This window comes from Battus philenor, unplaced genomic scaffold (genome assembly GCF_028537555.1).
Source record: "Battus philenor isolate CCGP_79_NKW_IND1 unplaced genomic scaffold, ilBatPhil1.0.hap1 SCAF_30, whole genome shotgun sequence".
In the NCBI taxonomy this organism is placed as follows: Eukaryota; Metazoa; Arthropoda; class Insecta; order Lepidoptera; family Papilionidae; genus Battus; species Battus philenor.
The window spans coordinates 6153102-6175136 of record NW_027181694.1 but is presented as its reverse complement, the minus strand read 5'-3'; the positions used below and the strand labels follow the sequence as shown (position 1 = coordinate 6175136).

The 22035-nt window shown below is 33.4% G+C and overlaps 1 protein-coding gene across 1 annotated transcript in view; it reads right to left on the bottom strand.

The window, feature by feature from the left end:
- LOC137927487 (cytoplasmic aconitate hydratase-like) overlaps positions 1-22035 on the bottom strand; it is a 48221-nt gene that overhangs the window by 6000 nt on the left and 20186 nt on the right. Inside the window, exons 12-16 of the mRNA XM_068771302.1 lie at positions 5771-5933; positions 5120-5220; positions 4195-4314; positions 2775-2931; positions 896-1002 (exon numbers count right to left, since the gene is read on the bottom strand). Coding sequence (XP_068627403.1) covers positions 896-1002; positions 2775-2931; positions 4195-4314; positions 5120-5220; positions 5771-5933 — 648 coding nt within the window. The remainder of the gene's footprint in view (positions 1-895; positions 1003-2774; positions 2932-4194; positions 4315-5119; positions 5221-5770; positions 5934-22035) is intronic.

The window sequence follows — 22035 nt, the reverse complement described above, 5'->3', positions numbered from 1 at the left end:
ACATCTTATTTTAACAACAGATATAATGGTGTTTATTATGTAGTTTTAATTTTCCTAAATAATTAAATACGTAAACATTATGTGTACATGTTTTTTTCTATTTTATTTTACCCCAACCTAAAGCCGCCATTTATAGAAATATTGACGTACTTTATACAAAGAATAAAAATAACAATCAAAAGATGCAAATGATACTTGTTGCAACAGCTCCTAATAGATACCGGACTGTTTGTATTTCGTGCGACAGAGATAACGCTCTACGAAGCCGAAATTAGCCGATTTTCTCTTTCCAAAGGTAAATGTGCAATATTTATCACCGGGTATTGTACAGCTGAATGCTTTAGTTAAAATAATCGACAATTCAAAAGCGCATATAAATGTCTTATATATAGATATTTTGAATTTAAAATTCTAGACTAAAGTAAAAAATATACAATTATTTTTTTTGAGATCGTGCCTAAAAAAATTCGTGTAAAAAAAGATAGGTATATATACACCCTATAACAATAAATAAATATAAAAAAAAAACAAAACATTTGTAAATATTCATTTATCTAATATACACGTATGAAAATAAATTCATTGCACCCCTTTACTGTACAATTGTTCTAATAACCTTCCCATTAGACCATATCCCCTGACCAATCTCGACCAGTACATCTCTTGTGATATTATTACAACATCTTCCGGATCATGTAGTTCCGGAAACATGTTAGGTCCACCTCCGTGTCGAACCGGACTAATACATACTATTATATGTATCCCAGAAATCGAAGCCGCGACCTATGATTACAAACCTCAGTCCTCTAACACTGGGCTACTATATTACCATATTTATATAAAAAATACAGTTTTTTTTTATGTATGTATAAAAATCACCCAAGGGTCAGCTTACCTCCTTGAACATGCTGGGGATAACGTTCCTGTCTTCCACCTCCTGGATCTCAGCGCGCGTGGGCCAGATATCACGTAAGTATACCGCGCTACCATCACTGCGTTTACCTATAACATTTTATTATCTTCATGTTATTTTTTTTAAATGGTCCCCGCTGTTGGGGACCTCTCGTTCCCCTATCTCGTGTGGGACAGGGACTTTTTAGTTCTAGTGATTTATTCATATTTTTATTATTATTATTCTCTTTCATGTATCATCTTATCTGTCGTACTGTTTCTTTCTTTCTACAATTTTCCCAGTCTTTCTCTTTCATTCCATTAGCCATACATCCATCCTCAACCACTACATTCTAGGTTTCCTTACTATTTTATTTTGCAACATTATTAATTGTTCAAATATTTAACACGTATTTTCTTTGTAATTATCATTTTATATTATACTATTTATTGCACTATTTTTGGTACTACTATACTTCATGTTATTTTAAATTGCAGTTGCAATCAAAGAATAGTCGGGATAAAACATATGTATTAAGGTAACCCGATTAGAAAGTTGAAGTAACAGCGGGTGATCCCCAAATTCAGCAAAATCCAGCTGATGATGATAAATACTTTTTGACCTTAAAGTTCTGGAAATGAGACTGTGGTGAAGTTTAACAAATTAGGTAGACAATGTTTAGAAACATCACAAACGCCCTAACAATGTCCAATTTTTAAAATTAAATTTCGTGCGACCACTCCCTCATCCCTACTACATATTATTTTCAATCATCCTGTATGTAGGAATGCAACAGGACAGTCTACAGGGGAAGATAGTAAACAATAATTAAATGTAATATATAGTATTACAAATATATTTTATATATATATATATATATATATATATATATCACGTAAATCGCTAAAATAGTTTTGGAATAGGACGAATTGTAAGCGGAACGCTTCTAGTATGTTCCAACCTAAACAAGGTTGTCTATTTGAAATAAAAAAAAATATGTATATATATTTTATATGTAAAAGTTACATAGCTATATATATCTTCGGGAATGATATCGTATATTATATATCTAATATATAAAATTCTCGTGTCACGGTGTTCGAACTTGAACTCCTCTGAAACGGCTTGACTGATTTTTACCAAATTTAATAAGCGTATTCAGTATGTCTGAGAATTGGCTACTATCTATTTTCTATACCCCTAAGTGATAAAGGTTGTTCACACTTAAAAAAAAAAATTATTTTTTTTAAAGAAATTTTTTGTTTTTATTTTTTATGATACAGCATACAAGAATACATACAACCATAAATTTTCACCCCTTTACGATCAACCCGTATTTTTATTTGTAAATTAAAATAAGATTTTTTTTTTGCAAAACAACGTTTGCGGGATCAGCTAGTATATATATATAAATCACGTATTTCGCAAAAATAGTTTTGGAATAGGACGAATAATAGGCGAAACGCTTCTAGTATGTTCCAACCTAAACAAGGTTGTCTGTTTGAAATGAAAAAAATATTTATATGTAAAAGTTACATAGCTATATCTTCGGGAATGATATCGTATATTATATATATAATATAAAATTTCAAATTATAATTTTTCTTTTTTGGTTTTTTTGAATGAATAACTATCAAGATTTATTAACAATTGTTTTTTTACACATTTAAATATTAATGATAATTAAATAAAAATTTGTTTCGATTGAATGACATAGACAGTATATAAATACCGCTGATGGTTGCCTTATATCATATGAGTATATCTTCACCCCTTTAAACCTTTTACATCTACCAATCACTTTAAAAACTACCAAACTACCAAACTACCAAAGCTACCAAAACACTCCAGACTTGATTCTCTACAGAGTTATGTTACGTACCAAGCGGCTGAGTTTCGAAGTCAATATCGACTGTCCCGGCGAGCGCGTAAGCGATGACCAGCAGCGGGGAGGCGAGGTAGTTGGCACGCGTGTTGGGATGAATACGACCCTCGAAATTCCGGTTTCCGGACAGAACTCCGCAGCACACCAGCTCGTTCTGAAATCAATATATTAAAAAACATTAAAACTAACTTTTTAATAAATAAGTGATAATTTAAAAATTAATAACATTATAACCAGTAAGCCACCACCAGCTCGGAAAGCTGATCTAACAGCCGGACACAAAGACAACGGTTGATCTTTTTAAATACATTATATAATATCAACTGTTAGTGAAATAAGTTTCACATATTTCGATAACAAAACTCTTGAATGCTGTAATAAGATTTATTTAATAATATACCTTGAACTTTGTTTATATCTGTTAACTTTATATATATAAGCCCAATTTTATACATACATATTTATACAATTCTTTATATACATATATACATACATATATATATATATATATATTTACACACACACAAATGTATATATATATACACATATATATATATATATATATATATATATATATACATTTGTGTGTGTGTAAATATATTATTATAGAATTTTATCATCTCATATATATATATATATATATATATATATATATATATATATATATATATATATATATATTAATATAAAAAGAATTGGACTGATAGGTTCAAGAATCGTGACGAAGAGTGAAGACTTCTTCATTAGGCAGACCAACGACACAGTCAAGGTCGCTGGAAGTAACTGAAAGACCAGTCATCGCGGCGATCTTTGGTGGTGGCAAATGCCTTGCAGTAAACGTCTATCATCTTATGATGATGATCTTTAGATATGGCTTTGTGATGAAAATTTATATCACAGTGTTTTTATAATGCTTTTGCTATATTGAAACCCATGCGTTTGGTGAACGTCTATCATCTAGTGCAGAGTTCCCCAAACTTTTTGGTGTCGTAGACCCCCATGTTTTTCTGTGTTGGGTAGACCCCCTACTTACCTGATATTGATTTCCTGTAAATTTCTATCTGTGGTGAAGTTTAGTGTTAAAAACTTAAAGTAAAAACACATGTCATTTATACATTAATTAATTGAATTTAAATTAAAACTACTCAAAATACTACTTCATAGGTGCTTTTATAAATAATGTAAATGTTTTGATATTATAAGATAGTATGATGTAAGTAAATAGGTACTATCAGTGTATGTGTTGAGATCCACTATCGTGGACCCCCATTTTCATTTCATCGACCCCTAAATTATTTTTCGCTGACGTAGACCCCTTGCAGGTTGTCATAGACCCCTAGGGGTTGATATAGACCACTTTGGGAATCACTGATCTGATGTGATGATAAAAGATTTGAACAACCAAGTTTATTCTCACCTTCTCAATAGTGTTGGCTATGTTGTCGTCAATGGGTCCAGAGTTTCCAATGCAGGTCATGCAGCCGTATCCCACGATGTCGAAGCCCAGCTTCTCCAGGTACGGTACCACGCCAGATTCCTGGAAACAAACAATTGTACCTTAAATCTAAATCAACTCTTAGCATTGAACTTTTTTCATAAATTTGTAGTTTGATATAAGCTTCCTTTTTATGTTTTGTGTGGTGTACATCCCCTATCTTTGGAAAGAACAAAGTCGGATCTTGTCTTATTAATTTTTTTTTCAATGTCCTTTTCATTTTCATTCTCTACTATCATTCTTCACATAATCTATCGTTCCATTCGTTCTTTTCACAATTCATTCTATCTCTCTCTTTCTTTTTAACTCTCATTCATATATCGCCTTCTTACTCTATTACACTGTTTCACTTGTTTATATTTGTAACATGTTACATTCAGTAAGCGCGACACAATACAAAATAGAATTATTATAGAAACTATTTTATTTATGTTTGTATTATATATATATATATATATATATATATATATATATAAATGATGAGAGTATACTGTTGAGTCTTCTTTATTAATATCGATTGTAACACACGGCGCCCCTTTTATACCTTTACGAATAACGCCATCTGTCGACGCCAGACGAAACTAAAGAATTTCTACTTTTTTTTGTTTTCAATTGATATGTTGTTTTTGAGTAGCTTTTTCATATTAATGTATTTACTGCAGATTTTTTTATAGAAATAGAAACTAAACAAATGGATCTTCAGTAAAAAGGCATCTATGTTTTTTTGTGTAGCTTTTTCATATTAATGTATTTACTGCAGATTTTTTTTTATAGAAATAGAAACTAAATAATGGACCTTCAGTAAAAAAGCATCTGTAATTGCGACATGAACCTTATTTATACGTACCTTCAAATAATATGTGACGACTCCAGATCCAGGCGATAGTGAGGTCTTTATATATGGCAGGACGCTCAGACCGTTTTCCACCGCCTTCTTGGCCAGAAGACCTGAAAGGATATATATTGCTGTGATCAAAAAGTATGATGAAAATTGTCATGTCCTAGGTTGATAGAACTATCTGGTGTACGCACAACACTAGCATCATTGTCCACGCACCACGTCCAGCTGGCGACAGGTGAATGAAGGTCATACGCAGGAGCCGAGGGCGCACCAACAGAACCTGCTACCAGACGGCCTGCGCACGCGCAGATGCGACCATACGCCGATATAGACGCAGATCATACAACAAGCTTGTGCCCCTAATTGTATAGCACGCAAATAATATCCTATTAAGCTTTGTCCAGTGCTTTATTACTACATTCCTCGAATATGGATTAGTATAGATAAAATATTAAATGTTTTTAAGACTTACTAAATTTAACATACATACACCAATACCTCGCTTTGCGTGGTGGTTACGTTCCAAAAAAACACGACGCAAATTGAAACGCCGCAAAGTGAATTAAGATTTTCTATAGCAAACCATGTAAAGATCGCAGATAGGTTCCAGGGTCATGAAAATACTACTTCTTAAAAAAAATTCAAAACATAACTCACCAGCTCCCAGCATCACAGTGGGATTAGACGTATTAGTACATGATGTGATTGCCGCGATGATCACCGAGCCATGGGTGATGGTATACGTGGCCCCATCACTGTATGTGAAACTACCAGATGACGATAGCTGCGATGGAGTTAAACCGTATCCTTTGAAACCAATCTGTAAGAGAAACAGTTATTTAGGTCTGTGTTTCGGGTAAAGCAAGACTGATCATCACCGCGATCTTTGAGGAAGGTAGGCATTCCAGTGGGTGATTGACACGTTGATCAACCTTAGAGATAAATTTTCGATTGACACGTTCAGGCAATATGCAGTTCTCATTGAAAAACAACTTCTTATACAAATGAATTGTAGGGTCGAATATATATAACATCACATCATGTACACGCGTATGTTATGCATATAAAAATTTATAACTTTTTCCCGCTAGTTATAGGTTTTTTTTTCTTTTTTTTCTCTTTTTTTTCTCTTTTTTCCTTTTTTCTCTTTTTTCTTTTTTATTTTATTTTTTTTATTATTATTTTTCCTTGTTTTTTTTTTGCTAATTATAGGTTTGCAGTATTGAAAGTGTAAAACATACGTCTTAAATGACTGTTTAATTTTAAAGTGTGGATTCGTATAGGCCTTACGCGGCCTGAATGAAAAATTTACAAAAATTACAACGACATAGAATATTTATATAAAGTTTGATGGCACTGAATTTTTCTATGATAATTTATTTATTTTATTTATTTATTTAATATACTTTATTGTACACGATAAGATACATGATATACAGGTACAATAATATACAGAAAAGTACAATGGGCGGTCTTATCACACAAGGCAATCTCTTACAGACAACCATAGTAAGGAAAAGATAATAGTACTTATAAAGGGTAGTTCACGTGTACAAAAAAATTACATATTCACAAACAATAATAATCATAGATTATAATCAAAAATTAATTTCAATATGTAGTAATTTCATTTTTGAAAACGTTTTTTTTCCTACTGTGTTCTTTACGCTATATATTATTTCCTAAAACATCAAATATAAAACATAAAATATATATACAAGCACCCTATATATAATAGTTTCGTGACCTTTGGAAAGAGACAATCAGCTAATTTCTTCGTAGAGCACTATCTCTGTCCCACACTATGTGACGTTTTGTATTTGTATTTCGTGTGAAAGAGATAGTGCTCTACGAAGCCGAAATTAGCCGATTGTCTCTTTCCAAAGGTCTATGTGCAATATTTATCGCAGGGTAAGAAATTTGATATCTTCTCTTATTTAATGGAATCAGGCGTTATTTTTCGGAAGCCCATCCTAAGTAAGAAAAGTATCAAAGGGTGACACTCTGTGTTTGGTACTAATCGGTGTAACATAACTCCTGAAGATGCCCCGTGGAGGGGTGAAACACGTGTTGAGTGATTTGACGGTGGCAGTTGTGTAATTAGCATTGTTTGCCGCATGCGCATTTATCAGCGGGCTGGCGGGCGGTGCACTTTGTTGCACGACAACCTGCATGTGCGGAAGTGGCTAAATATTGGTTCTTTTCTTATTTATCTTCTCTTCTATTTCATAAGGTCCAATTCTCAATATCAAGCTTTTTCCTGATAATCTGATTTTCTTACATAAATAATTTTTTTGTTAATAATTTCTGGAGTTAAACTTAAAAATATTGAAATAATTAAAATTCTTTCGAAAAGTCGATGTACAATATTTATCGCCGGGTACAGTAAAACTTTCTTTCGTAAACATATTAGAATTTAAAAACAAACATACTTTACCAATAAATTCACCCTGACACACATAATCATACGGAAGAAAGATATTACAAAAGACATACACCAAAACATACAATTATATATCCTAATACATTGACATATAGCTTACGGAGGTTTATAAAGTAAATTTGTATATATATGTAGCATGTCAGCGAATTTGGAACCTTGCAGAGTTGACAATTGTTTTAAATATATCGACTAGCATAAATACCGTGTATTTACTCACTAGATACAATATATATGTTTATATATGCATTTACATTCGCTTTTAAATCTTCGATTGAATGATACATAGCCAGACAGAAACTCAATTGTTGCTATTTTTAAATATATTATAATATTAACTATGAGTCGAGTAAGTTTCACACATTTCAATTAAAAACGCCTTAAAGATTTATTTAATGATATACTTTTAATTTTAGATTGAATCCTATATAAAGTGATCACTCTGAAATATATTACAATAACTTTTTTCTATTACAATACGATAGGTTAATCGCTTCTGTCTGTACAAAAACTGCAGAGATAGATATTAAACAATAATTAATTTTAATATGTAGTGATACGAATTTAAAAAATGCTATTTTTAATATATTAATATTACGTTGTTTATTATTGATAAAACCATTTTAATAGGAATATTTTTATTTAATTTAGTTAAATATATTATATTAGGTGTAAAAACTCAAATAATGTTCTGTGCACTCGACCTTAATATCAAAAGGTTCCATAAATAATGTAATGACAATACACCAATACCTCACTCTGCGTCGTGGTTACGTTCCAAAAAAACACGACGCAAATTGAAACGTCGCAAAGTGAATTAAGATTTTCTATAGCAAACCATGTAAAGATCGAAGATAGGTTCCAGGGTCACGAAAATACTACTTTTTTTAAAAAATTTAACAAAGTAAACATTTAAAAAACAACAATAATATAACTGCCAATAAAAAAATATTTAACTTTTTTGTAACCAGAAAAAACACTTAAAAATTAATATAAATATATTGTTCTCTTTTAAAAAAAAGCACACTACGTAATTGAAACTGAACTCTAAAATTATCAAAACCAAGTGAAAATTAAACTGTATTAAAATTGCGTTGATTTTTAGTTAGAAAGGGAATCCCCGAGTTTTGATGGCATGGCGCTATTAGAAACAAAAGTGTTGCCATCTTTTACAAAAAAAAATTAAAGACTCGAACCCAAAACAACGCAACCTCGAAAATCTAACGACGCACAGTGAAAATTAGTGCTAATTAAGCAGCGACGCAATTTCGAAATAAAAACGAAAAACGAAACGACGCAAAGCGAGGTATTGGTGTATAGTAAAAAAAGTGTGTTTAAAATTCGAATTTCTATATTATTAACAACATACAGGTTGATTGTAAATATGTCTAATAGCTATTTGACGACAAAGGCTTTAAATTCATTCTTCAGTTTTTACATTTATATATGAAAACCACAAAATTCAACACAGACACACATAACGTATATTTATATATATAAAGAACCGAGAGATGATTGAACAAAACTCTCCGCTGACATATAAATTTCTTCGCACATGTCTGCTTAAACATGTCAAGTACAGTATTGCGATAGGTTTGTTCAGTGACAGGTGCCGGGAACAAAAGACAGGTGAGTTTATTTATTTTAAATATGGAACTTCAAATTTGATAGAACAAACATCAGGTCATTTTGAAACGCTTAGAGAAAGTAATGTGATCGATAAAGGTGAATATTGCAAGTCAGCATCTATTAACACCAGGGTTTACGCGCGGGCCGTCAGCCCCGAGAATCGCAGTAACATCATCTCTACAACGCTATAGTTCTGACATCCTCACGGTGAATATAATACTAGACCAGAGTTTCCCAAACTTTTTTGTGTCGTAGACCCCTTGCCATGTTTTCCGTGTTGGGTAGACCCCCTACTTACCTGATATTGATTTCCTGTAAATTTCTAACTGTAGTGAAGTTTAGTGTATGTTCAAAATGTATTGCAACATCCTACATCTTACACAATTTTATTAACGTATATAATAATTTTTTACTTCATAGGTACTTTTACAAATAATGTAAATGTTTTGATATTATAAGATAGTATGATATAAGTAAATAGGTACTACCAGTGTATGTGTTGAGATCCACTATCGTGGACCCCCATTTTCATTTCATGGACCCCCAAATTTTTTTTCGCTGACGTAGACCCCTTGCAGGTTGTCATAGACCCCTAGGGGTCGATGTAGACCACTTTGGGAATCACTGTACTAGACTTTCGACCTACACCTAGTGCATATATTACACGGACGAGACTTAAGATGCGATCGCAAGATTCAGGCGCACGACCTGATAATGTCAATATGGAGTAGTGATGAGGAAGTGGTCGCACGAAACGTAATCTTATAAACTGAACATTGTTAGGGTGTCGTTAAAATAGATTATGTCTTAATAAATACTAGCATGGAATAACGTGATCGAAAAAAATTTCAGAAATATTCAATTATGAAATATAGATTCTAATAATAAAAAAGGCCGCACCACAATCTGGTATAAGTAGCGTGGATGGGTTCCCCACTAAATGGATACGCATGACCGTTCATTGTATATCAAATACACCAATACCTCACTTCGCGTCGTGGTTACGTTCCAAAAAAACACGACGCAAATTGAAACGCCGTAAAGTGAATTAAGATTTTCTATAGCAAACCATGTAAAGATCGAAGATAGGCTCCAGGGTCACGAAAATACTACTTTTTAAAAAGAAAATTGAAAAAAGTAAACATTTAAAAAACAAAATAATATAACTCTGCGAATAAATAAATTGAAATAATATTTACCTTTTTGTTACCAGAAACAACACATTAAAATTAATATAAATTTATTTTCTCTTTAAAAAAAAGCACAACACACTACGTAATTGAAACTGAACTCCAAAATTAGCAAAACAAAGTGAAAATAAAACTGTATTCAAATTACGTTGATTTTTAGTTAGAAAGGGAATCCCCGAGTTTTGATGGTATGGCGCAATTAGAAAAGAAAGAGTTGCCATCTTTTAGAAAAATAATGAAACTTAAAAAGAAAACGCTATCTCGAAAATCTAACGACGCACAGTGAAAATTAGTACTAATTAAGCAGCGACGCAACTTCGAAAAAAAACTCAAAACGAAACGACGCAAGGCGAGGTATTGGTGTATTTATTTAAAAGCGTGTATAGTATCTGCATAGTTATAGGCAGCAATAATATTGGGCAATCGCTTATGTACTTCTTAGCTTTCTAGTGTAAAAACACACACGTATTTACAAATGTTTTACTAAAAAGATATAAAAAATAAAATGATATCACAGGAATGATTGTTTTATACTCTTCTAAAGAAAAGCAATAGTGATACAATGTTTTTTTAAAAGTACTTTTATTAAGAAATGCAAGTACTAGACGAAGAATATGTATACATATATATACCAAACACGGCTACCACCACCGCCTTCAATCTTTTTATCGGTCACCACTGACCACCAGCGATAGCAACTTACATCACCACAAATAGATCTTCTATTTTTAAAATGTTGCATACACTGACATATCGGGGATTCCCGTAGCGAAATACATGAATCCTAAAATCGGCTAAGTTTCAAGAGGTCAAATTTAAAAATAGATTTTGTGTATGGTACAGAGGTCACCAATAGACATAAGTAGTTTCAAAATTATTTTATACGAGGTTTTTTAAAAGCAAAACATTTGACCTCTGTCTCTTCCGATGTTAAGCAATGACGAGGTCTATGCTACATGCTTGCCTAGAAGAAACCTATTCACTCTTGTCTTGAAGACCCCTATGTTATATATATACATATACATATATATATATATATATATATATATATATATATATATATATATACATACTGCGTACCATAACAAACGCTCCATGGTTCCTCACGAACTCTGAAATCCACGAAGCTCTGGAGATCAAAACAGTAAAGGAGATCCAGCAATCATCTACTAATTTAAACATCAGCTAGACAAACACCCAAATGACTTCTGAATTGGCTTGCATCCAGTACAGGAAACGTCATAACGCCATGACATCCAGGGACTAGACGCTCGATGGTGAACTAGGAGTGTCTCCCGCCGGGAAGACACCTACCAAAGCCGACAAATCCCCTCAACAAATCCGCTTATAGTCCTGGGTCTGATCGCAGATGAAATAAGGAACACAAATATATATATATATATATATATAATTTCTTTTCAACGGTCTGGCTGGTAAGTAATGCTATTAAAAGGAACAAAACCAAATAGAAAAACTGGAACCAAAAATGAAATAAATGCACATGTAAACGAACTTATCAAATAATAATAGAATATAAGACAAGTCTAGTAACGTATTAAAAAGTTCAAATCCAAACAAATCTGTGATATCCAAAGATAAAGATTGGAAAATAAAAATGTACATAGCCACCTAAGAGTAAAAAAGATGAGGAAAGGAAGGCGATGAAAGCAAGAAGGAATGAAAGAACAAAAATTGCAAGATATTGTGAACGATAAAGGGAAAGAATAAAAGAAATTGAGAAGTATGAAAGTGAGTGTCGAATAAAGATAAAACTCTGAAAAAATTATGTGTAAATAAAGTCCCTGTCCCAAACTAGATAGGGGGTACGAGAGGCTCCCAATAACGGGAACCAGAAAAAAAAACGGTGTGGCGATTGCAGTGTGGTATTATGGTACGCAGAAGATGCTGCTGCCCATCCTCTGGTAACTTCTCTATGAGGAGTAGCAATCATATATAATTTATGCAAGTGTAAATTATATTACAACTCCGGAATACAACCGGCTACCTACAATCGCATGCACTCTACCACCAGGATATAAGTACTCTTTGAACAACCGCAATTAACATGCTTAAGTTATTTTTTATATAAATTGTATATGTAGAAGAAAATTGCAGTTAAAATACGGAACAATTACATGTCAACACTTATAATAGATTTAGGCGTTACCTTGCGAAAGTTCATCCTAAGTAAGAAAGGGTAAACATAGCTACTTCCGCTATGCGGCAGTAGTCGTGCAATATTCACCGCCCGCCAGCCCGCTGATAAATGCGCGTGCGGCAAACAATGCGAAACACAACTACCACCGTTAATCTACTCTACACGTGTTTCACTCCACGGGGCATCCTCAGGAGTAATGTTACACCGATTAGTGCCAAACACAGAGCCACACTGGCTAAATATTGGTCCTTTTCTTACTTAGGATGGACTTCCGCAAAATAACGCCTGATTCCATTGAATAAGAAGAGAAAATATCATGCGCGGAAATAGCGGAAGTAGCTATATATTAGTCCCTTTCTTACCAACTCTTATTTTTTTAAACGGTTTTATTTAGTTCGACCCGTACGGAATTTATTTGGATGAAAATTAGAAATTGAAATTTAAGCACCTTCCCGTTGTCAGATTGATCTGAAATTTGGTACACACATTTAATTTTGATGACAATAAAATATAATAAAATCAATGACATTATAAATCTAAAATGGCTGCCGATACAAAATGGCGGATTACATATTTTTCCTTACCCCCTCAATATAGGTATCAAATGAAAGGGCTACACTAGTAAAACACGATGATTATGTCAAAATTTAAAATTCAAGATGGACGCCGGTCCAATATGGCGGACTAGGTACATATTTTTCCACAACCACCACAATATGGGTATCAAAAAACCGTTTAACTTAAAAGTTTTTTAAATGTATTTAGATCCTTCATATTTTCTATCATTCAGCATACATTTAACATATAGCATTCACCCACATTACATTCAAGCGTCGCCTCCCATCTCACTCCACACTTCCTATTACACGGTTTTATTATGCCTAATTACATCACCCACCGCCTTGCAACTAAACTCCTTTTTTTATTATAAGTATATATGTTATATACGTATGTATGTTTATGTATGAATGTCTATGTATATTTATGTTCATTTGTTTGTGAATATGTATTTTACACGTGAACTACCCTTTATAAGTACTTTTATCTTTTCCTTACTATGGTTGTCTGTAGGAGATTGCCTTGTGTGATAAGACCGTATTGTACTTTTCTGTGTATTATTGTATCAGTATATTATGTATCTTATCGTGTACAATAAAGAATATTAAAGAAATAAATAAATAAACCCCAAGCTGTGTCGGCTCTTTTCTTCTAAAAGAGAAGAGATATTACCGCAAACATTGCTTTACCCATTTCCAATATGAAAGCCTCTTTAAGCCTTCCATATACACTACGGCAAGTAATTGCATGCACAACGTTCAGATTCACAGATGCACGAGGTACTCCGTTTGAAATAAACCTATACAGGTACTCTGAAAATCCCAAGTGGCCTGTGAACATTTAGACCAGACGTGTTCAGCTCTACATGTAAAAGGAAACTGTTCAAAGAACCCCCCCCCCCCCTTCCAAGGAAGGTCAGCCCTGACCCTGACCGAATCCATTGACTTCCCAGGACCTTGGAGTCAACCCACGACCTCTCTACCGGCTCTCCTGACATCGCTTGCACGATCAATATGCCCTGAGCTAATTCAACCATCTCATTTCTAATTCAATCTCGCAACGAAATTCCAAACATATCTCTATTCATTGCTCGTTGGCATAAGTTTTCTTGCTTGCAAATAAAACTATGTTATTCAAATACAGTTATTGTACTAGACATTTTGACAATTTACGTAAATAATCATTTCACCGCAACATCAAACATATCGACCACAACTACATGATAACGTATATATCAATATATATTCATATCAAATCATAACATATGTTTCAGTTTAGTAAAGTTCATAGTTTAAAAACATGGGTAGTGACAATTGAACCACGGATCAGCTTCTGCAACGTTTATTGTAAGTAAAACCTGAGATCTGAAAATTTTCAAATAAACCCTTATCTAAATCAAATCACTATCATTTCAATCGTATACTGCCCACAGCTGAACAGTGTATTATACAATAGTACACCATACGAGTATATAGTTCAAAAGTGAATCAAATAATATATTTGTATATAATAAGGCATTGGTTTAGACACGAATAGAGATGTAAGAATTATTGCGACAGGGGTGTAAAACTTGAGGCCCGAAAAAAATTATAAATTTCGTATATTCAACATTTGAACTCTTATCGATCGTCAACTTATTACTATTAGTTTTTATAATCTACTAGCTGATACCGCAAACGTTGTTTTGCTAACAAAAACTAAAGTTTTTAATTAACACATTAAAAATAAGGGTTGATCGTAGAGGGGTGAAAATTTAAGGTTGTGTGTATTTTTGTATGCTGTATCATAAAAAAAAATAAAAACAAAAAATTTTGTCTAAAAATTAAAAAAAAAAAAATTAGGTGTGGACCACCCTTATCACTTAGGGGTATGGAAAATAGATAGTAGCCGATTCTCAGACCTACTGAATACGCATATGAAATTTGGTAAAAATCGGTCAAGCCGTTTCGGAGGAGTTCAAGTTCGAACACCGTGACACGAGAATTTTATATATTAGATTTTATTTTTGACTCTGCTTCGCAAGGTGTTATAGTTGTGTAGAAAAAGCAGGAAGAAACTCCACAACAACACATCTTTTAATAAAGTTTAACACAGATTTATATATATACACTTTATCAGATATAGCCTGTATGAAATCAAAATAATCAGGCGATATCACTGCCAAGTATTCTTGTCATTTAAATACATAGTAGATGGTAGTCTAAAAAAAATGGATATAGTTGCAACAAATAAATTAGAGACTGTAGTCGAAATTTTGGTACAGTCAGTATCTATTAAAAATCTTACAAATCATGTATAGCAGTGGTCACTTTAAATAAATAATAAGTAAAATACGCATTTATCTAATTAGCATCATATAAAATAGAAATTCAATTAGATGCAATTAAAATAATTACCCATAAAAATCACATCGCGTAATTAAATAATGAGATTTAAAAAACATATAAGAGGACAATGAAAATATGTCAAATTTAATTATAAACACATTACTTAATCACTGTTCGAATAGATTTAATCACCGATGTTGTACAAAACAAATTAATACGAAATAAATTAATGACCCAGAAAATATTTTGCAGGTATTAAAATTGTAACATCTCATTAGCTAAATACGTTTTGTAGGCTGTATAAAAGGTTCTAGTGGTGACGGAAAAACTTCAGTTAACTTAAACAAACATAAGTGTGAACATCAGTGAACTAAAGATGATGAAGAAGAAAAAAATAAAGTATAACAGTGATAAGGTGACCAAAAATTCAATATTACAATTGAAGATTAATTACAAATATTATTAAATATTGAAATAGAAGACATTTCATAAGAAAAGGTATCTCATTGTGAAAGTTTTATAATTGAAATATCTACATAAAAAGTATTCAGGTAAGAAATAAATATTTTATTTCTATATTCAATAATTTAACACAAAATAGCACAATGTTGCCGAGGTACAGTCAACAGGAAAAAAATGTTAACATATTTCAAAGAGAATTGGTGTTAAATGCAGCATTTACTCGCTCAGTAGACATGTTCCTAATTCTGTCACTGGGTTCGTAATTGCTTCAGACAGCAGATACAGTCAACGAGAAATACTTTGGTTTATTTTAGTTATTTCAAATGTGATGTACTTCGAAGAGAATTTCTGTTAAATGCAGCATTTACTCACTCAGTAGACATGTTTCTAATTCTGTCACTGGGTTCGTAATTGCTTCAGACAGCAGATACAGTCAACGAGAAATACTTTGCTTTATTTTAGTTATTTCAATTGTGATGTACTTCGAAGAGAATGTCTGTTGAATGCAGCATTTACTCGCTCAGTAGACATGTTCCCAATTCTGTCACTGGGTTCGTAATTGCTTCAGATAGCAGATACAGTCAACGAGAAATACTTTGCTTTATTTTAGTTATTTCAATTGTGATGTACTTCGAAGAGAATGTCTGTTGAATGCAGCATTTACTCGCTCAGTAGACATGTTCCCAATTCTGTCACTGGGTTCGTAATTGCTTCAGATAGCAGATACAGTCAACGAGAAATACTTTGGTTTATTTTAGTTATTTCAAATGTGATGTACTTCGAAGAGAATTTCTGTTAAATGCAGCATTTACTCGCTCAGTAGACATGTTCCCAATTCTGTCACTGGGTTCGTAATTGCTTCAGACAGCAGATACAGTCAACGAGAAATACTTTGGTTTATTTTAGTTATTTCAAATGTGATGTACTTCGAAGAGAATTTCTGTTAAATGCAGCATTTACTCGCTCAGTAGACATGTTCCTAATTCTGTCACTGGGTTCGTAATTGCTTCAGACAGCAGATACAGTCAACGAGAAATACTTTGGTTTATTTTAGTTATTTCAAATGTGATGTACTTCGAAGAGAATTTCTGTTAAATGCAGCATTTACTCACTCAGTAGACATGTTTCTAATTCTGTCACTGGGTTCGTAATTGCTTCAGACAGCAGATACAGTCAACGAGAAATACTTTGCTTTATTTTAGTTATTTCAATTGTGATGTACTTCGAAGAGAATGTCTGTTGAATGCAGCATTTACTCGCTCAGTAGACATGTTCCCAATTCTGTCACTGGGTTCGTAATTGCTTCAGATAGCAGATACAGTCAACGAGAAATACTTTGCTTTATTTTAGTTATTTCAATTGTGATGTACTTCGAAGAGAATGTCTGTTGAATGCAGCATTTACTCGCTCAGTAGACATGTTCCCAATTCTGTCACTGGGTTCGTAATTGCTTCAGATAGCAGATACAGTCAACGAGAAATACTTTGCTTTATTTTAGTTATTTCAATTGTGACGTACTTCGAAGAGAATTTCTGTTAAATGCAGCATTTACTCGCTCAGTAGACATGTTCCCAATTCTGTCACTGGGTTCGTAATTGCTTCAGATAGCAGATACAGTCAACGAGAAATACTTTGGTTTATTTTAGTTATTTCAAATGTGAAGTACTTCGAAGAGAATTTCTGTTAAATGCAGCATTTACTCGCTCAGTAGACATGTTTCTAATTCTGTCACTGGGTACGTAATTGCTTCAGATAGCAGATACAGTCAACGAGAAATACTTTGGTTTATTTTAGTTATTTCAAATGTGATGTACTTCGAAGAGAATTTCTGTTAAATGCAGCATTTACTCGCTCAATAGACATGTTCCTAATTCTGTCACTGGGTTCGTAATTGCTTCAGATAGCAGGTACAGTCAACGAGAAATACTTTGCTTAGTTTTAGTTATTTCAATTGTGATGTACTTCGAAGAGAATTTCTGTTAAATGCAGCATTTACTCGCTCAGTAGACATGTTTCTAATTCTGTCACTGGGTTCGTAATTGCTTCAGATAGCAGATACAGTCAACGAGAAATACTTTGCTTTATTTCAGTTATTTCAATTGTGATATACTTGGAAGAGAATTTCTGTTAAATGCAGCATTTACTCGCTCAGTAGACATGTTCCTAATTCTGTCACTGGGTTCGTAATTGCTTCAGATAGCAGATACAGTCAATGAGAAATACTTTGCTTGGTTTTAGTTATTTCAATTGCGATGTACTTCGAAGAGAATTTCTGTTAAATGCAGCATTTACTCGCTCAGTAGACATGTTCCCAATTCTGTCACTGGGTTCGTAATTGCTTCAGACAGCAGATACAGTCAACGAGAAATACTTTGGTTTATTTTAGTTATTTCAAATGTGATGTACTTCGAAGAGAATTTCTGTTAAATGCAGCATTTACTCGCTCAGTAGACATGTTCCTAATTCTGTCACTGGGTTCGTAATTGCTTCAGATAGCAGGTACAGTCAACGAGAAATACTTTGCTTAGTTTTAGTTATTTCAATTGTGATGTACTTCGAAGAGAATTTCTGTTAAATGCAGCATTTACTCACTCAGTAGACATGTTTCTAATTCTGTCACTGGGTTCGTAATTGCTTCAGACAGCAGATACAGTCAACGAGAAATACTTTGCTTTATTTTAGTTATTTCAATTGTGATGTACTTCGAAGAGAATGTCTGTTGAATGCAGCATTTACTCGCTCAGTAGACATGTTCCCAATTCTGTCACTGGGTTCGTAATTGCTTCAGATAGCAGATACAGTCAACGAGAAATACTTTGCTTTATTTTAGTTATTTCAATTGTGATGTACTTCGAAGAGAATGTCTGTTGAATGCAGCATTTACTCGCTCAGTAGACATGTTCCCAATTCTGTCACTGGGTTCGTAATTGCTTCAGATAGCAGATACAGTCAACGAGAAATACTTTGCTTTATTTTAGTTATTTCAATTGTGACGTACTTCGAAGAGAATTTCTGTTAAATGCAGCATTTACTCGCTCAGTAGACATGTTCCCAATTCTGTCACTGGGTTCGTAATTGCTTCAGATAGCAGATACAGTCAACGAGAAATACTTTGGTTTATTTTAGTTATTTCAAATGTGAAGTACTTCGAAGAGAATTTCTGTTAAATGCAGCATTTACTCGCTCAATAGACATGTTCCTAATTCTGTCACTGGGTTCGTAATTGCTTCAGATAGCAGGTACAGTCAACGAGAAATACTTTGCTTAGTTTTAGTTATTTCAATTGTGATGTACTTCGAAGAGAATTTCTGTTAAATGCAGCATTTACTCGCTCAGTAGACATGTTTCTAATTCTGTCACTGGGTTCGTAATTGCTTCAGATAGCAGATACAGTCAACGAGAAATACTTTGCTTTATTTTAGTTATTTCAATTGTGACGTACTTCGAAGAGAATTTCTGTTAAATGCAGCATTTACTCGCTCAGTAGACATGTTCCCAATTCTGTCACTGGGTTCGTAATTGCTTCAGACAGCAGATACAGTCAACGAGAAATACTTTGGTTTATTTTAGTTATTTCAAATGTGAAGTACTTCGAAGAGAATTTCTGTTAAATGCAGCATTTACTCGCTCAGTAGACATGTTTCTAATTCTGTCACTGGGTTCGTAATTGCTTCAGATAGCAGATACAGTCAACGAGAAATACTTTGGTTTATTTTAGTTATTTCAAATGTGATGTACTTCGAAGAGAATTTCTGTTAAATGCAGCATTTACTCGCTCAATAGACATGTTCCTAATTCTGTCACTGGGTTCGTAATTGCTTCAGATAGCAGGTACAGTCAACGAGAAATACTTTGCTTAGTTTTAGTTATTTCAATTGTGATGTACTTCGAAGAGAATTTCTGTTAAATGCAGCATTTACTCGCTCAGTAGACATGTTTCTAATTCTGTCACTGGGTTCGTAATTGCTTCAGATAGCAGATACAGTCAACGAGAAATACTTTGCTTTATTTCAGTTATTTCAATTGTGATATACTTGGAAGAGAATTTCTGTTAAATGCAGCATTTACTCGCTCAGTAGACATGTTCCTAATTCTGTCACTGGGTTCGTAATTGCTTCAGATAGCAGATACAGTCAATGAGAAATACTTTGCTTGGTTTTAGTTATTTCAATTGCGATGTACTTCGAAGAGAATTTCTGTTAAATGCAGCATTTACTCGCTCAGTAGACATGTTCCCAATTCTGTCACTGGGTTCGTAATTGCTTCAGACAGCAGATACAGTCAACGAGAAATACTTTGGTTTATTTTAGTTATTTCAAATGTGATGTACTTCGAAGAGAATTTCTGTTAAATGCAGCATTTACTCGCTCAGTAGACATGTTCCTAATTCTGTCACTGGGTTCGTAATTGCTTCAGATAGCAGGTACAGTCAACGAGAAATACTTTGCTTAGTTTTAGTTATTTCAATTGTGATGTACTTCGAAGAGAATTTCTGTTAAATGCAGCATTTACTCACTCAGTAGACATGTTTCTAATTCTGTCACTGGGTTCGTAATTGCTTCAGACAGCAGATACAGTCAACGAGAAATACTTTGCTTTATTTTAGTTATTTCAATTGTGATGTACTTCGAAGAGAATGTCTGTTGAATGCAGCATTTACTCGCTCAGTAGACATGTTCCCAATTCTGTCACTGGGTTCGTAATTGCTTCAGATAGCAGATACAGTCAACGAGAAATACTTTGCTTTATTTTAGTTATTTCAATTGTGATGTACTTCGAAAAGAATGTCTGTTGAATGCAGCATTTACTCGCTCAGTAGACATGTTCCCAATTCTGTCACTGGGTTCGTAATTGCTTCAGATAGCAGATACAGTCAACGAGAAATACTTTGCTTTATTTTAGTTATTTCAATTGTGACGTACTTCGAAGAGAATTTCTGTTAAATGCAGCATTTACTCGCTCAGTAGACATGTTCCCAATTCTGTCACTGGGTTCGTAATTGCTTCAGATAGCAGATACAGTCAACGAGAAATACTTTGGTTTATTTTAGTTATTTCAAATGTGAAGTACTTCGAAGAGAATTTCTGTTAAATGCAGCATTTACTCGCTCAATAGACATGTTCCTAATTCTGTCACTGGGTTCGTAATTGCTTCAGATAGCAGGTACAGTCAACGAGAAATACTTTGCTTAGTTTTAGTTATTTCAATTGTGATGTACTTCGAAGAGAATTTCTGTTAAATGCAGCATTTACTCGCTCAGTAGACATGTTTCTAATTCTGTCACTGGGTTCGTAATTGCTTCAGATAGCAGATACAGTCAACGAGAAATACTTTGCTTTATTTTAGTTATTTCAATTGTGACGTACTTCGAAGAGAATTTCTGTTAAATGCAGCATTTACTCGCTCAGTAGACATGTTCCCAATTCTGTCACTGGGTTCGTAATTGCTTCAGACAGCAGATACAGTCAACGAGAAATACTTTGGTTTATTTTAGTTATTTCAAATGTGAAGTACTTCGAAGAGAATTTCTGTTAAATGCAGCATTTACTCGCTCAGTAGACATGTTTCTAATTCTGTCACTGGGTTCGTAATTGCTTCAGATAGCAGATACAGTCAACGAGAAATACTTTGGTTTATTTTAGTTATTTCAAATGTGATGTACTTCGAAGAGAATTTCTGTTAAATGCAGCATTTACTCGCTCAATAGACATGTTCCTAATTCTGTCACTGGGTTCGTAATTGCTTCAGATAGCAGGTACAGTCAACGAGAAATACTTTGCTTAGTTTTAGTTATTTCAATTGTGATGTACTTCGAAGAGAATTTCTGTTAAATGCAGCATTTACTCGCTCAGTAGACATGTTTCTAATTCTGTCACTGGGTTCGTAATTGCTTCAGATAGCAGATACAGTCAACGAGAAATACTTTGCTTTATTTCAGTTATTTCAATTGTGATATACTTGGAAGAGAATTTCTGTTAAATGCAGCATTTACTCGCTCAGTAGACATGTTCCTAATTCTGTCACTGGGTTCGTAATTGCTTCAGATAGCAGATACAGTCAACGAGAAATACTTTGCTTGGTTTTAGTTATTTCAATTGCGATGTACTTCGAAGAGAATTTCTGTTAAATGCAGCATTTACTCGCTCAGTAGACATGTT